The 17,915-nt window shown below is 40.8% G+C and overlaps 1 protein-coding gene across 1 annotated transcript in view; it reads right to left on the bottom strand.

Moving 5' to 3' along the window:
- The window catches only part of LOC129015139 (E3 ubiquitin-protein ligase HERC2-like), a 97,291-nt gene extending 82,204 nt beyond the window's left edge, over positions 1-15,087 (bottom strand). The window contains 16 exon segments of the mRNA XM_063654288.1: positions 189-241; positions 1,703-1,894; positions 2,598-2,749; positions 2,867-2,962; positions 3,230-3,270; positions 3,348-3,521; positions 4,057-4,196; positions 5,901-6,051; positions 7,045-7,148; positions 7,533-7,701; positions 10,899-10,934; positions 10,937-11,074; positions 12,103-12,274; positions 12,788-12,863; positions 12,866-12,897; positions 14,996-15,087. Coding sequence (XP_063510358.1) covers positions 189-241; positions 1,703-1,894; positions 2,598-2,749; positions 2,867-2,962; positions 3,230-3,270; positions 3,348-3,521; positions 4,057-4,196; positions 5,901-6,051; positions 7,045-7,148; positions 7,533-7,701; positions 10,899-10,934; positions 10,937-11,074; positions 12,103-12,274; positions 12,788-12,863; positions 12,866-12,897; positions 14,996-15,087 — 1,818 coding nt within the window.
- Between the last annotated feature and the right edge of the window lie 2,828 nt (positions 15,088-17,915).

The raw sequence follows: 17,915 nt of genomic DNA, 5'->3' as shown, positions 1-17,915 counted from the left end.
TCTACAGCCAACTGATTTTTGCCAAGGGTACCGAGAACTTCAGGGAAAGAACAGTCCTCAACAAGTGGTATTGAAACAATCAGATAATCAAAAGAAAAAGGCTGGACTCTTACCTCACACTGTGTAAAAGAAATTACCTAAAAATGGACCAAAGATCTAAATATAAGACCTAAAACTATAAAACTTACAGAAGAAAATATGAGATGAGGATAATCTTCATCAGTCTTGTATTTGGAAATGGCTTTTTGGATATATCAAAAGCATAGACGACAAAAGAGAAACAGATACATTGAACTTCATCAAAATAAAAAACTTCTCTATCAAAGGAAATACAATCCAGAGAACAGGAGAAAATACCCTCAAATGATATATCTGATAAAGGTCTACAGATCTGTGAAGGTATACACGAAATTTTTAAAGAGTCTGAGGACTGGCGTTAATTCTTCTTTAAATGTTTGGTACACTTACATAGTGCATTTACTGGTACAACAACAAGATGACGACAAATAACCCTATTTAAAAAGGAGAATGAGGCTGGGCGCAGTGGCTCACACCTGTTATCCCAGCACTTTGGGAGGCCAAGGCAGGCAGATCACCTGAGGTCAGGAGTTCCAGACCAGCCTGGCCAACATGGCGAAGCCCCATCTCTACTAAAAATACAAAAATTAGCCAGGTGTGGTGGTGTGCGACTGTAATCCCAGCTATTCAGGAGGCTGAGGCACGAGAAGCGCTTGAACCTGGGAGGCGGAGGTTGCAGTGAGCCGAGATCGTGCCACTGCGCTCCAGTCTGAGCGAAAGAGTGAGACTCCATCTCAAAAAAATAAAATAAAAAATAAAGAGAAAGGGACTTGAATAGACACTTCTCCAAAGAAGATATACAAATGGACAACAAGCACAAACATGTAGTGAAATCAAAATCAAAATCACAATGAGATACCACTTCACACCCACTAGGATGGCCTTAATCCAAAAAAAAAGAAAACCACAAAAAATAGTGTTGGCAGGGAAGTAGAGAAACTGGAACCCTGGAATCCTGCCCACTGGTGGTGGGAATGTAAAAATGATACGGCACTGTGGAAAAGTTTGGTAGTTTCTTAGTAAGTTACACATAGCTGTACCATATGACCCTGTAATTCTAGTCCTAGATGTATAATCAAAAGAACTAGAAACAAGTGTTCAAACAAGTATTTGTATATAAATGTTCCTAGCAGCACTATTCACAAAAGTCAAAAGGCAAAACCAACCCAAATGTCCATCAACAGATAAATGAATAAACAAAATGTTATATATTCAATGAAATCTTTTTCAGCCATAAAGTACTGATATATACCAAATGAAATAACCCAGACACAAAGGCTACAAATGGTATGATTCCATTTATATGAAATATCCAGGATATGCAAATCCATAGACAGAGAAAGCAGATTTGTGACTACCAAGGGCTGGAGAGCAGGGGAGTCAAGGACTGATGGCTAAATGGGGTGCATTTATAGTGATGAAAAAGTTCTACAACTAGACAGTGGTGATGACTCTAGAAAATTGTGAATGTATTTAATACTGTTGAATTGTGATGTTAAAATGCTACACTTTCTGCTATTTGTGTCTTACCATAATTTACAAAAAGCTTTAAAAAAAAAAAGAAAAGAAATAAAAGCAAAATCTTGATGTTTTCCCAAAGGCTCTCAAGCCGGTGCAGACCTACCAATCAGGCACAGTGCCGTCTGAGTGAGGGCCAGCGTGGTGGAATTGAGCAGGAGGTCGAGGTTGTTTGCGCCGTGCTGCAGGGTGAGCATGCTGAGCATCATCAGGAGGAAGCGGGCTTGCGGGATGCTCCCCAGGCTCGGTCCCGACAGGTTCTCATTGGTGATGGTTTGCAGGGCAACCGGCTGGATACCTAATAAGCATTGACACCCACTTACATTTCTTGTGATGGATACAAGAATAAACATAACGCAGAAAGCACGGGCTATTACTTTAAACATCTGACTAATAAGCATTGACACCCACTGACATTTCTTGTGCGTGGATACAAGAATAAACGTAACGCAGAAAGCACAGGCGATTACTCTAAACATCTGACTATTTTTCAGTGGTTTCTACAGAGTGGGCAGCTCTGTCATGCTGCACGTTGGGCCTACCCCCTGTATTCTATGCACAGGTCGTTCCATCTGTCTACAGGACTTAGCATGTTGCTCTCTGAATACACTCGTGCCCTATTCCATTCCTTCCATTTCAAATATAAAAGTTATGTCTCACTTTTCCTCCACAAAACCAATCCAATCAACTCTCTGTAGATGCTCAAACTATCCAGGAAATAAATATTAATATAGGACACAGACACTTTAGGGTATGTGGTGATACACATAAAAATGTCAAAATGTAAAAACGTTATACTAGAGTACTTCAACATTGTATCTCCTGCTAAATTTTAAAGTTTTGTTTAAAATCTGAGAAAGCTGACAGCAGCATAGATTATACAAGTACAAAGTACAAACTTATTAAAGTCTTTTCAAAAGCAAAAATTGGCATTTGCAAGTTTCCACAACATATAATTAAAGGCAAACTATAAAATAACATTGATGGAATTGTTGACTCACCAAGCTCTTTAAATTTGGCACTGGCATCCATCAAAACATTTCAAATGTTCTGAACAGTCCAAGCATACAGCTTGCCAAAGGTGACTTCCAGCAGCATCCGATTAAAAGGTGGGATCAAATCAACATCCTTTAAACAATCAGTAAGAGGTTCCCTTTCAAATAAAGATAAAGAATTTGACTCGGGACACTGCCAGACTTCTAACTGTTACAGAACAACATTCTGTTGCCATAGCTTCCTTAATTAAGAGAAAAATATGCTAACGTTTTACCCTATATCGATTCCTTCAGGAATAAGTCTTTGCCATCCACAAAACATCACTTACTGCACAGACGGAAGTAAGAAATTCTTGCTCGCCAGATACAATTTTAAAATTGTATCTTTTTTTTTTTCTTTTATTATTATTATTATTATTATTATTATTATACTTTAGGTTTTATGGTACATGTGCGCAATGTGCAGGTAAGTTACATATGTATACATGTGCCATGCTGGTGCGCTGCACCCACCAACTCGTCATCTAGCATTAGGTATATCTCCCAATGCTCTCCCTCCCCCCTCCCCCCACCCCACAACAGTCCCCGAAGTGTGATGTCAAAAAAAATAAAATAAAATAAAAAAATAAAAAAATAAAATTGTATCTATCCCTTCCAGGCGAACCTCTGCTCTCTCCAACTGCAAAATATCAATGCATACAGTTAAGTGTTATGTATATTACCCAATGCAGAGAAGCATTTCTCATCAAATGTTACCTGTTTTAGTAGGCACTATCTCATTTTTTCCACATCCACTGGCTCTTCTTTAAGGGCAAATTCAACAATTGTACTGAGGAGTGGAGACTGCGGATAAAGACCCTGAGCATTCTGCTTCAACCACTTGTATTTGTGAACACCTGTAACAGTACTCAACAGCGGCTGCCATTTGTCCTAACAAAGGAAAACAATTTTCATCATTAGTCTACCCTATTTAATATTAAACTGTGCTCTAAAAGTTATTCAAGTAAAATATAAATAATGCTCATAGGTTTAAATTGGTTAAAATATGTTAAATTTAATAATTAATACGTGGTTTTAAAACTATGCTATAAATATAAGTGAACTTATAACCTCTATATTAATATATGTTGGAACAGGCTAGCTTGGCATACAAAGTTAAGTTGTGGTTCATATTAATAGCCACAGGGCCCAGCACTGTTTCTGGAACAAAGAATATATTTAAGGAATGAATGGTGAATAATTAATGATACAATCTAGTACCAAAAATAAAAGGAAACCCTTCTCCAGCTACAGCTCTGACCAGGACATCATAAGTCAAGTTCATGAAGCATCACTGGGGCCGTATTTCTAACAACCGCCATCCCTCCCTCCGGATGCTCAGGTACAGAGGTACAAGACTGTGGATTCCTTTGCTACATGCTATGATTCTATTCAGCTAACCTCAGAATCACAGAAAATACTGCACCTTGGGTGATTTAATTGCAATGGGTCTCTTGTCCACATTTATTGGACTATGAGGCAAAATGCAGGCTTCTTCTAAATCACTCTCTTCGTTTCCAATTTTTTCTTCATCATCCGTAGATTCTGGCTTCTTAGGAACTGTGTTTTAAAACATCATTCACTATAAAAAATCATATAAATATTAATTTTAAATTAAGAAATACTTAGATTTACATGAAAGACAAATATTTCATTCAAATAAACATCTGAACAACATTATAAATTGCAATGCTCAAACAACAAGAGTGAAATGATCACCATGGCAGAACAAAAAGACAAAGTGAGAGTGCGACAAGGGGAGAAGCCCCGAAGCAGGGGAAGCCCAGCAGCCAGCAAGCTCTTCCTCAAGTGCCAGAGAGTGAACATTTGAGTCTTTCAGGCCATGCAGTCTGTTGCAAATACTCAACTCTGCTGCTGTAGCACAAAAAGTAACCACAGATAAAGCAACGGGTGTGGCTGTGCTCCCGTAAAACTTTATTTATGGTGCTACAATTTTAGCTTCATGTAATTTTCATGTGTCAAAAATAATATACTTCTTTTAATTTTTAAAAAACAATTTCAAACTGGAAAAAAAAAAGGTCTTAGTCCATGGGCAACACAAAGCAAGCAAGAGGTGGAATTTGGCCCACAGTTCCTGGCTTGTCCACCATGGTCCAGTTCAGTGGTTGTGTTAGTGTGTAACTGAATTAATTGAATTCATTGTGATATGTGGAATTTCCTCCCTATATTTTATCTCTTTTAAAATTTTTGGTCTAAATCTCCTCAGCATATAATATAAAAAATAAGCAACATGATAATACACCTGGGCAGTAAAGAGCTAACATAGCAGGCTGGGGTTGCTCAAACACTGCAAATTCCCAAATAGAATGCTGTTCCCTGAGAGGACAGCTGATCCACATTCTGTGCAATTTCTGGGCATGCAGAGAGACAAAAGCCATGCTGGGCCCATCAGGCAGAGGCTGCAATACGTGAGACCACCACAGGGTAGACGGGTAGACATTCCTGCACACTTTTTAGCTTCCTCTGCAGCAACAGACCATGAGGGCAAACGACAGCCACTCACAGCTGTTTCTACCTGATTGAGTCTCACTATCCTTATTATTATTATTTTTTTATCATAATCAACTGTGTTGAATCCTCCTCTCCTTTTTTTTTGAGACGGAGTCTTGCTCTTGTCACCCAGGCTGGAGTGCAGTGGCGCGATCTTGGCTCACTGCAACCTCCATCTCCTGGGTTCAAGCAACTCTCCTACCTCAGCCTCCCGAGTAACTGGGATTACAGGCACCCGTCACCATGCCCAGCTAATTTCTGCATTTTTAGTAGACATGGGGTTTCACCACGTTGGCCAGGCTGGTCTCGAACTCCTGACCTCAGGTGATCCACCCGCCTCAGCCTCTCAAAGTGCTGGGATTACAGGCATGAGCCACCGCCTGGCCATCTCCTACTTTTTTAAAGAGAGAGTCTTGCTCTGTCACCCAGGCTGGAGTGCAGTGGTATGATCATGACTCACTGCAACCTCAACCTCCCAGGCTCAAGTGATCCTCCTACCTCAGCCTCCTGAGTATCTGGGACTACAAGTATGTACCACCATGCCTGGCTAATTTTTGTGTTTTTTGTAGAGATGGGGTTTTGCCATGTTGCCCAGGCTGGTCTCAAACTCTTGACCTCAAGCAATCCACATGCCTCAACCTCCCAAAGTGCTGGGATTACAGGCATGAACCACTGTGCCTGGCCCTCTCCCACTCTTAATGGCACTTACAGTTCAAAAAAAATAATCTGCTAATCAGCAAAAAGCAAAGATTTTCTTACTGGCACATTCAATCTCGACAGGAGATAGTGGTGTGCTCATCGCTAAATAGGAATCATGTAATCCGAGAAGCAGGCCCAGATTCCTCTCTGTGTCTATCAGAGGTGAAGAGAGACTTCCCAGATCTGGTATGGTGATAACTTCTTGGTCAGGCTGGAAAAATAAATTTCATCATCAATCTGAGGAAACAGAATTAATTAAAAACATAAAACCAAAAGGACAGCTCTGTCCTGCAGCTGTACCGCCATGTGAGCCCAGGGGTGCTCTGGGCGTTCTGCCCCTCCATCCTGTAATGAGTTGATGCTGCTGTGCCCAAGTAACAGCAGATACCACATAAACCCACATGCCCTATACAGCTGGCAGCAACCGCACACGTAGAAAAACTAAAGCACAGATACATGATTTGGCTAGAATATTCCTTAGGAATCAGTTTCCAAAGTGACTGTACACCATGCTTCAGAAAGTATAATGAATTGTTACATGCACAAAGAACCCACTGGACAACAAAACTATGACAAGTATTCGATGACAAGTATTAGTGGACTGTGACCACACAGGTAGAGGAAATGAAATTTATTCTAACAAAAATCAAACTCTGAAAAAAGCAAGAATTCAACTTTTCCAGTCACAGAAGATATTTACAGCAAAGTTAAATCTCCCCTTCATAAAATGCTTTAAGCCCTGCCCTAATGGCATTTAATACATTTTATTACCTGTGGATAGCTGGAAAGCTAATCCCAATATATAAATTCTATGTGTTCGTGAATACATAGGAAGGACATATTTCTATTGTAAAGAATTACACTTCTACATAGTTCTTCCCAAAAAATACATACCTCAAGATAATAAGCCATTCCAAATTTCCACATAAGACCAAAGTTTAACCTCTTTTCTTGTGGAACACTGTCTATATTTCTCACAAATTGATCATTTAAAAAACAATCTTTCAAGACTAGTACATCACAGATCTTAACACGAATAAATGTAAATTCATTTATGACAAAACTTCTAAAGGATCTTTATATTATCCCTAATGCCCCCCAAAAGACCCAGATATCAGTACTTCTAGATCCAAATATTCCTATCACAAACACACAGAGGGTATCCCCTGCCATCCTCTGCATCACTCAAGGCATACAGCCTCACCTCCAAATATTGGCCAACACAAAATGCATGTATGGATTCCTGGGTGTCTTCAAACTGGAAAGCAGTTTCCAAAGCTACCACTGGGTCTTCCCCTGCAAACTGAGCTGAAACAAAAAGGGAAAAAGCAACAGGAGTTCAATTCAGCTTGCCTGAAGAGCTATAGGAGAAACAATGAGTAGGAAACAAGTTAGGCGCTTAACTCAAAAGTGAGGGTTACCAGAGTATAATGACCTCCTACTGTCTTCCAGGGTTGCCTGGGCCGACTCAGAACTTGAAATGAGTTCCGAGTATTAAAACAAAAAATGCGTAATGAAAGGAAATTCTTCAAATGTGCTGAATTTGTTGATAAGACAGACACCAAAGCCACAGATACATTAAAATATGCAGGGGCTGGCACAAAACTAAAGAAATCATTTATAAGCCAAATACTCTGCTTAAAATGATACAGGCTGTAACTTTTAACCAGGAAATAAGAAGTGTAATCTTACCAAGAATACTATTTCCTGGTAACGACTGTGTCTGGAAGTCCTTTATATCATACACTTTCCCATCAATCACAGTCCAGAAGCCTCCATCTTTATTATGGTTCTCCAAATCAGCTTTGCATATAAGTGTCACTTCCTCATTATTTCTACAGTTCTGACCTGTAAAAAATGACTCTGTATATACAGAAACCAGAATCAGTCCATCGATCAATCAACAGGTAAAATGAAAAGAACAAACTGTGTGAAAGAACTACAAGCAGAAATAAACAAATCCACAATCACAATGGGAGAAATACATACCTAGCTCTGAAACTAACAGCACACATACAAATTCTATTAAATACAGAATGCTTTAAAAAAAATCTAGGCAGCATGAATATCAAATCAGGCCATGCCAGACCATAGAGCAAATCTCAACAGATTTCAAAGAAATAAAGTTACAGAGCATGTGTGCTGACTACAATGCAGTTAAATTAGAAATAGGTTTTCAAAAATTCATTCAAAATAAAATAAAAATGACTCTGTATATACAGAAAATAAAAATATTCATCCACATATTTGAAAATTACAAAATACACTTATAAGTAACCCGAAATTCTAAGAAAAAAATGACTATGAAAATTAGAAAATGAGTTCAATTAATAATCAAAATACGGCAGATCAAAATTGGTGACATACAACTAAATGTATGCTTGAGGGCATTTACGCCTTTAAATGTGTATATTAGGGGGAAAAAGCTAAAAAAGAAAAGAAACACCAAATCAATAAAAGTCTATTAGTTCATAAAAATACTCAAAAAAAGAAAACCTGAGTGGTGGTCACCTATGCAAGTGCTAGGATGCCAACTCCATATTATGAAAAATAGTTAAAGGGAGGTGGCAGTTCAAGAAGTCAAGCTTAGATTATGTCCTTCCTGTACAAATTGTACCTCCTGCTAACCAGACAGCAGAGGGCAAGGCTGGTAGGGGATTTTATAGAGGATACACAACACATGAATTCCCTGGTCTAGCTTCACAGAACTAAAGCGGGGAGCCACTGAGCATTACAGGCCTCCTGAGCCAACAGAAAGCATGCAGCATGACTCCAGACATAACACCGCCCCAACGAGACTGAATTCAAATCAAACCAAACCTCTAGATCTAACCAGCAGATTAATGTAACTAACAGAAGAACATGTTGGTCTAGAATAAGAGAATGCAATCAACCAAGTTCAGAAAATGTGAAGTTCTCCAAAATAACCAACTTGCTTCTTTGCAAAAGAAAACAGTATGATCAGAGACGGGGAGAGGAGGGCCTGGAGCCGTGTTGTTTAGGGAAAGAGACTAGAAGCATATGTCAACCAATGCCAATACACAGAACATATTCAGGTCCTAATTCAAAATTACCACCTAAAAAAGGCATTTTTGAGATAGTCCAGGAAAATGTAACATGGACTGCATGTTAGATTAGGGAATCACTGTTAATCTTATAGACAGGATAATGATATTGTAGGGTTTTTCTTAAATCCTTATCATTAAGAGGTAAAATCCCTTACAATGTTTTAAAGACAGAGTTATGCTTTAAAATAATCCAGTTGGCCGGGCGCAGTGGCTCATGCCTGTAATCCCAGTACTTCTGGAGGCTGAGGCGGGCAGATCACGAAGTCAGGAGATCGAGACCATCCTGGCTAACAGGGTGAAACTCCATCTCCTACCACGCCGTATTACCACATTTAACAGGTATGATGAAGCAACTGAACAGGCTATTTTTCCATTTCCATTGCATTTCAACAGAGCCCATTAAAAAGTAGTATAAATGGCCCTTAAATACTAATATATTTTTAAATGCTCAAACTATATCAGGGTCACCATTTTGTGCTTTAGCAGGCAAAATCCCAAAAGCCCACACACAAGGCTGGGAGACCAGCATCCCTATTGGTGGTGAGAGAAATCAAGATGTACAGGAGCCATCTGGTGACAACCAGCCCACACTAGGTGCATCCCCACCTGTGCATGTGCACAGGCACACACGCGTGCACACATGGAGGACACATGTTCCAGGTCAGGCCTTGCACCACTATTTGTGTTTTTTGTTATTGTTGTTGTTGTTTTTTGAGACAGAGTTTCACTCTTGTCGCCCAGGCTAAGGTGCAGTGGCACAATCTCGGCTCACTGCAACCTCTGCCTCCCAGGTTCAAGCGATTCTCCTGCCTCAGCCTCCTGAGTAGCTGGGATTACAGGCATGTGCCACCATGCCCCGCTAACTTTTGTATTTTTTAGTAGAGACGGGGTTTCTCCAAGTTGGCCAGGCTGATCTCAAACTCCCAACCTCAGGTGATCCACCTACCTTGGCCTCCCAAAGTGCTGGGATGACACGTGTGAGCCACCACAACTGACCCTCAGCACTATTTGTATAGCAACATTGTGGCAATAAGCCCAAGTGTCCACCAATAAGAGACTCACTAAAGAAAGATACATAAAAGACATATCCACACACTGAAGACTAAGCTGCTTTATAAAAACAAAGAGCGACACTCTGATAAAGTACTCCAGTATATATGGTTAGTAAAAAAAAAAGAAGCAACACAAGTAATGCAACATGCTACCACTAGCGTACTCATTCCAGAGAACAAGGAGGTTACAGAGGAGACTGAAAAGCCAGAGGGAGCAGGTAAGAAAATGGGTGGAAGGGGTGGGCAGGGGAAGCAACAGTGTGTCTCTGCCTAGGTTTGATTTTTGAACCATGTGACTGTATTCCTTTTTTTTTTTTAATGACTGTAAAACAAAATAAACACTCTTCATACTAGAAATAAAATATTAGAAAAATCTGGATTCAAAACTAGGATTACTGTTACACGCTGGCAAAGTTCACTACCATTCCCAAAGGCAGTTTTCTCATTGACATAATGAGATACAACAGCATGCATGAGGTCCTCAGCGGGCCTGCACCCTACAGGTGCTCCACACATGCAAATCACTACTATTACCATTACTATTATATAACAGATATAATATATAATTATACTGACGCTACTATAACCAGCATTACATACTAAGACAGCCCACGTTCAGAGTATAAAGAAGGCTATGGAACCCCCTGCAGAAGGTGGGAGGGCCTGGGGCTGCAGATAAAGGGGAGCTCTCTGGGGCTGTGCCACCTGAACCTGGAACCTGGGCCCCCAGGTTGGGTCCCCAGGCCTGTGCGCCTCAGCTTGCTCATCATTCACTCTCAACGTGGATAACACCTTCAACTGCAAACACGCTTAAAAACCACAGGCCAGCTCCCCCTACCAATACCAGAAAAAGCAAGTCTCCACACGGGCCCAGGATGAGAACCTACAAGTGGTACTAGCTACAAAACCCATGGAGAACACGGTTCTTGCACACACACCTTATGAGACGTCAGACAGCTATACAGTGGAGGCATCTACAGGGTGTAGCCAGACGGTCTAAATGGGCCATGACAACAACCGCCGTTTGCTGCAGATCAATGGCAAGCTCGTTGTCTTGTGGAAGGGTGAGGTACCTCAGGAAACTCTCATTGGGGCTCAGAGGGCCAGACAAAAGCTAGAAAGGAAAGGTAAACAAACATTCAGAAATGGTGGGAAAAATTAAAGTAACACAGTTAGCCTTTACCCACTCTTTATATTTTGGTATTGACTCATTTGACCCATCAAATGACAATGTCGATGATACAGTTATACTATACATCTATATATTTATGCAGCATATAAACTGACTGTGTAAATGTCTAAATTTGCTGTATACATGTACACAACATTGACTGTGCATGTATACATTTATGATACCACAGGTAAGTTGAATCCACACAGATTACTAACATGACCAAACCACCCTACAGGCCTAGGACCCCTGGAGAAAGGCAAAAGCACCTCTGTGGGAACCCAGCACAGCATCTCAAGCTGGCCTTGAAATCTAAAACCAAAACCTTTATTTTAATCTAAACATTGCCCACTCTGGAGTACACCTACTCTCATTTGCAAATTAAATCATAGTTCTAATTCTTCTAAAGGCAGAAGAGCCCTATTATCATTAGTTTAAAGACTAACAAATAATAGAAAAATTAAACCAAAGCATGATATTGAAATGCCTAAGACTTTCCCAAAAAGACGCAAAATTCAACTTGTACTTGACCTGTAAAGACCAGCAGTCCTGGAGGTTTACACCCAGGGCCCCACATGCCTGCTCCTCCCCCAGCTCAGCGTCCACACCTGTTAAGGGGGGAGCTGATACTAAACAGAGTGACAGCTCAGATGACATGCCCTGCACAGAGCCCAGTACATAGGAAGGGCCAACAAAGAAAGCCACTATTTTCATTGTTCTTTTCTGGCATTGATTTAAAAGTGCATGTTTCAAGCTTGGTTCTGTGCTGACAAGGAATTCAGTGCTCACTGATGCGAGTCTTCTCCACAAACAAGTGGCCTCCCACACCTGTCTCATCTGACTCGCTGCTGTTACCACCAAACACACACACGCCAGAGAAAAACACTGCCATGGACACACACACTGGTCTTGCGTAAAAAATAACTAGACTCGAGTACCACCTAAACACAAAGTTCCATCATGATACTCACGTGCATGTCGCCCTCGGAGTGGGGTGTATCCTTACTGCAAATGATGCTCTGGAACCTTTGCAGCAAGTGCAAAAGCAAGGCGCTGGTGCCCTGGGCAGAATGCTCATTGTCAGTTTCCTGTGCCCTGCTGTCCCACAGCTGAAGCAACAACAGGATGGCAGACAACATTTGGCTAATGGAGAAAACATATTTATTCCTAGTAAAAACAGATTAACTTTTTTTTTCATGGTTGATCAAAAATAAAAGCAAACAGCTAGACAGAAGTGAAGCAATACTTGGGATATGAAAGGAAATGAAAGTAAAGCTGTGGTAATTAAATCACTGAACTGACACCAAGATTTTAGCACAAGTCATCGCCTTCTGCTGATAGGAAAGACCAGTTAAGAAGCCCAAAGAGCACATTCACATGGAAGTTCTAGGATCTTAAATTCATGGAATAAAAATAATTAAATGAGGAAAACTAAAAGAAAAAAAAAAAAGAACAGTTCCCAGGCTAGAAAACTGAGCATAAAAAAGGAAGTGAAGAAAAGGTAAAGAGAGAGCGAGCTCTGGGACATGGTGCTCTGGTTACAGAGCACCACATCTGCTGCAGTCACACACGATTCAGTGAAATGCACACAATGCAACAGGTATTTGGATACAGAGGCGCTTCCCCAAAGCGTTCCCAGTCTGCACAAGCCCTCACCTCAGCGTGCCTCTCTGCACAGCCAGCTCCAGCAGGATGGCCAGGGCCAAGTGCTGGTCCTGCAGGGGGATGCTTCTGGCCTTTTGGTGCCTGGCGTTCCGTGAACATCCCTGAAATGAAAACAGTGGATGCAGGAACAAAGCGACCTCCAGAAAGACAGTATGCTTACAATCACACTAACACGTTTACTACGTGTTCCCTCCCAAGGAAGGATATATTCTTAATATTTAGAATCAAGTTTCTGAGACTTGCTACTCAAATTTTTCAGAGATTTTTAAAGTATACAATTAACTTACAGAAATGTATTTTATTTAAAGTATTCATTCAGATACTGTATTACAGTAGATGACATACTCCAAGTGTGTGAAGCATAAAATAATTTATCTCATTATCCAAAACATGAGTAGAAGAATATCTAGCTATCTTTTCCAGTTTCAATGATGTGTAAGCCTATACCAGTAGCAACCTTCTCTTACAGAATTAGAGAACCAATTTCTAAAACCACCTGAGGATCTGGAGGCAAAATGTCTACACTAATTTCTATCTCTGATCAAAGATTACCTGGTTGCTTACTCCCATACCCAGCTCTCCAGAATTGACTTGGCCCTATATACAGGTACAGGAGTTTCATCTTTTTTCTCTTTGTCATCCAGATCTTCTTTCTTTGTTCCACTTGGTTTGACACTATCATCTGCATAATTAAAAATTTTTAATCTGTAACCGCTTTTCAGAATGCCATACTATTAGTCAGTCTCTGCAAATGTCCCTCCCCGAAAAGTTACAACATACATCATTAACTGAATGTTTGACAACTTAAAAATAAAATATATCAATCATACCTGTAACAGATCCAGTATAATTTTCATAAACAAACTAATATATCAGCCGGGAGTGGTGGCTTATGCCTGTAATCCCAGCACTCTAAGAGGCCAAGGCAGGTGGATCACAAGGTCAGAAGATGGAGACCATCTTGGCTAACATGGTGAAACCCCGTCTCTACTAAAAATACAAAAAATTGGCCAGGTATGATGGTGGACGCCTATAGTTCCAGCTACTCGGGAGGCTGAAGCAGGACAATGGCGTGAACCCGGGAGGCAGAGCTTGCAGTGAGCCGAGATGGCACCACTGGACTCCAGCCTGGGCAATAGAGCAAGACTCCATCTGAAAAAAAAAAAAAAAAGAAAAGAAACCAATATATCAAATTATTTAAAGCATGTCTTCCAAAATGATATTTCATTAACCTTCTAGTAGATTTCACAACTGAGAAACTTAGTCTTTGATATTTACCTACTTCAATTTCACACCAATTGCTTTCATCCATTGAGTCCCAATGCTTGCGTACCCATGGGAAAAGGGAGGGTGTAGAAAAGGAGTATGATTCAAAAATCTTTTAACTCTTTCCAAGGCCCTACTCCACTGCCAACTGGCAAGCACTGCTATGCAGGGGCACTGTCACTGATAGCATAATTCAAGAGCACTGGGACACAAAGGAAAAGCTGAGAACAATGACTTTAGGCCACTGACAATGTAACGTTTCAGTCAAAAACAACTGTCATAAAACTCCTTACACAGTAAGTGAAGAGAAGAGAGAACTAACATTAAGCTTGAAGTGTAAACACGTTCCATCACAGAAGGCTATGACTAAACGTCTAAACAACAGAATTGGAAAAATGTATCTCAATCTGTGAAAGACATGATATCCCATCCAGATTACAAATAATGAGTATCTAAAAATCCCTAACGAAGCAGTTCCTCTGTTTACAACACTTCTGACACCAAATGTATGGACTTTTGCACCAAGCAATTCTCCAGTTCTTTGCGACACCCAGCTATGTGTCCCACAATGCAATTCAATTCTGAAACTAACTACCTAGAATTAGCACAGACCCCACAGGTTAATAACAGCAGAGAAAAGGTACAATGCTGAAAAAAAATCTAAAGAACTAATGGCTGAAAACTTCCTAGGTTCAGCAAATGACATAAACCTAGGCAGATTGAAGAATCTGTGCAAAGCCCAAACAAGATAAATCCAAAGGAAGCCATGTTAAGGCACATCATAATCAACTGCTAAACACTAAGGAAAAATCCTTTTGAAAAGTGCCACAGAAAGTAGATATAGAAGAATGTCTTGTGTGGCCTGAAATTAAGACTAAATATTATGTGCTGCCTTGACATCAGTAAAATCAAGAAGGCCTCAAATAGCCTAACCACAAGGTCTCCTCCAAGCTCTGCTCCCACGGATAATATCCCAAAGCCAAACAACCCTCCTTATCCCGGAGACCCGACCCCAGCCTGCTCATCCCTGCCGGCCCAGAGTTATTCCAACAAGCCAATCACATCTTCCCATGGAAGCAAGGTCATCTCACCCTCTTCTTACTACAAAATGTGCCTCCCACAGCCCCTCGTGGTTCACTCTGTTCCCAAGTGCAGCCCCCGTGTGACATGCGGTGTCCCCCACACCCAGGGCTGTGAGCATGCATGACTAACAAACTGCTATTTCATCTGTCCAGTGTTGGTGTCCTATGTTCAGCCATCCCATATCCCTAAGGCAGGAATCTTCTAGGATTATAAACAGAACTTTAATCAACCTCTCCTTGGTTATTTTACTGGTTCCATGATACAGCTTTTTCTGTGCAAAAGATCTGAACAGAAACTTCACAAAGGATACAAGAGTGGCAAAGAAGAACATGATGTTCAGCATTATTAGCCATTATGGAAATGCAAATTTAAACCACAATGAGATCCCACTAGACGTGTTAGAATGGCTCATCTAAAAAACACTGATAACACCAAGTTCTAACAAAGACACAGAGCAACAGATACATGACAGATTGCCAGCAGGAATGCAAACTAAAACAGCCACTTCGGAAAACAGTTCAGCACATGACCCAACTTTCACACTACTAGGTCTTTTTCCTAGGGAAATGGAAACTATATTCACACAAAAACTGTACAGAAATGCTCACAGCAGGATTACGATTGTGAAAGAAAAATGGAAACAACCACAAGGTCCTACAATAGCAGAATGGATAAACACAATGTGGTACATCCAAATAATGAAATACCATTCAGCAATAAGAAGAACTATTAATACACAGAACAACAATAAATCTCAAACATATAACTAGGAGTAAATGAAGATGGTTTCAAAACGTTACTTAAAATATGATTCCACTTACATGACATTCTCAAAAAGAATACCCTATACTGATGGAGAACAGATCAGTGGTTGCCAGGGGACATGTGATAAAAAGCAGCACCTTAAGGGAGCTTTTGGGGTGATGAAACTTCTCCATCCTGATGATGGTAGGGGTTAAATGAATCTATAGAAGTCAAAATTTACTGAACTGGATACCACAATAAAATTAATTTCATGTAAGTTTTTTAATAAAAAAAAAAAAAAAGTTGGCTGGCTGCGGTGGCTCACACCTATAATCCCAGCACTTTGGGAGGCCGAGGCGAGCAGATCACAAGGTCAGGATTTCGAGACCAGCCTGGCCAACATGGTGAAATCCCATCTCTACTAAAAATGCAAAAATTAGCCAGGTGTGGTGGCACGTGCCTGTAATCCCAGCTACTCGGGAGCCAGAGGCAGGAGAACTGCTTAAACCTGGAAGGCGGAGGTTGCAGTGAGCCAAGATCACGCCACTGCACTCCAGCCTGGACCGCCAAGTGAAACGTCATCTCAAAAGCAAAAAACAAACAAACAAACAAAAAAACAAAGAAAATATCTAGGTCCAGGTAGGACAGCTGGAATACAGTCTGGTGGAATCATGTCAGAGCAGGGAGCTGGGTCTGGAAGGCTGGAGCAGGGTGTGGCCCCACTCTAGGAAGGGACTAGGAAACGCATCCTGGGTGAAGCAAGAGCAGAGTCCCGTTCTGCCACAAATGAGCATTCATCCTGATCTGAGAAACTATATGCAAATTTAATATGTCTCACTTAGCCTCTTATTTTCCTTAACAACATGGAAAATGAGAGAACAAATAATTCAGAAGGTTAAGACATGAAATACATTTAATTCAGAAATCATACACAGAAAGGTAGGAAATAAATGGGGGAAAACAGCAGCTAATGAAAAGTGAAAATGGGCCAGTGCAGTGGCTCACACCTACAATCCCAGCACGCTGGGAGGCTGAGGTGGGCGGATCACTTGAGGTCAGGAGTTTCAGACCAGCTTGGCCAACATGGTGAAACTCCAACTCTACTAAAAATACAAAAATTGGCCCAGCGTGGTGGCAGCCACCTGTAATCCCAGCAGCTCGAGAGGCTGAGGCAGGAGAATTGCTTGAACCCGGGAGGCAGAGGTTGCAGTGAGCCAAGATCATGCCACTGTACTCCAGCCTGGGCAACAGAACAAGATCCTGTCTCAGAAAATAAAATAAAATATTCATAGTCTTAATAATGGAAAATAAAAACATTTACTGAATGCCAAAAAATCTCCCTAAAAACCCCAATCAGTTTGGATCTACATAAAGAACAATTATGCTCTGCTTTCTAACCACAATTTTTAAAAGAACAAAGGACAAAAATATTCATCAAATGTGGGCCGGGTGCGAAGGCTCACGCCTATAATCCTAACACTTTGGGAGGCCATGGCGGGCAGATCATGAAGTCAGGAGTTCAAGACCAGCCTGGCCAATATGGCGAAACTCCATCTCTACTAAAAATACAAAAATTAGCTGGTAGTGGTGGAGGGTGTATGTAATCCTAGCTACTCAGGAGGCTAAGGCAGAGAACTGCTTGAACCCGGGAGGCGGAGGTTGCAGTGAGCCAAGATCATGCCACTGCACTCCAGCCTGAGCAACAGAGCAAGGCTCCCTCTTGAGAGGAAAAAGAAGCAAACAACAAATTCATCAAATGTAATAAATAAAACATATACTTTGCATTTTTCCATGTGCTTAGCTTTTCTTAGAGCACCTTTTAGAATTATTGTTTCACAAAAAAACACTTTGGGAAATGTTTTAATTTATTAACAAATACTGGAGGGCTAGGAAGAGAGGTTAAAACTTTTTAAAATATACAGAATGAATTACAGATCCGTGAAAGAAGAAAAAAAAAAAGGTTGCTGACTCCTGTCATGGAAGGCCGTATCATATGGACACTCTTAGCCTCAGCATCCGGAGGTCC

Source organism: Pongo pygmaeus, chromosome 18 (genome assembly GCF_028885625.2).
Source record: "Pongo pygmaeus isolate AG05252 chromosome 18, NHGRI_mPonPyg2-v2.0_pri, whole genome shotgun sequence".
NCBI classification, from domain to species: Eukaryota; Metazoa; Chordata; class Mammalia; order Primates; family Hominidae; genus Pongo; species Pongo pygmaeus.
Note: the sequence above shows the minus strand (reverse complement) of the source record. Positions and strands in the feature narration are given on the sequence as shown.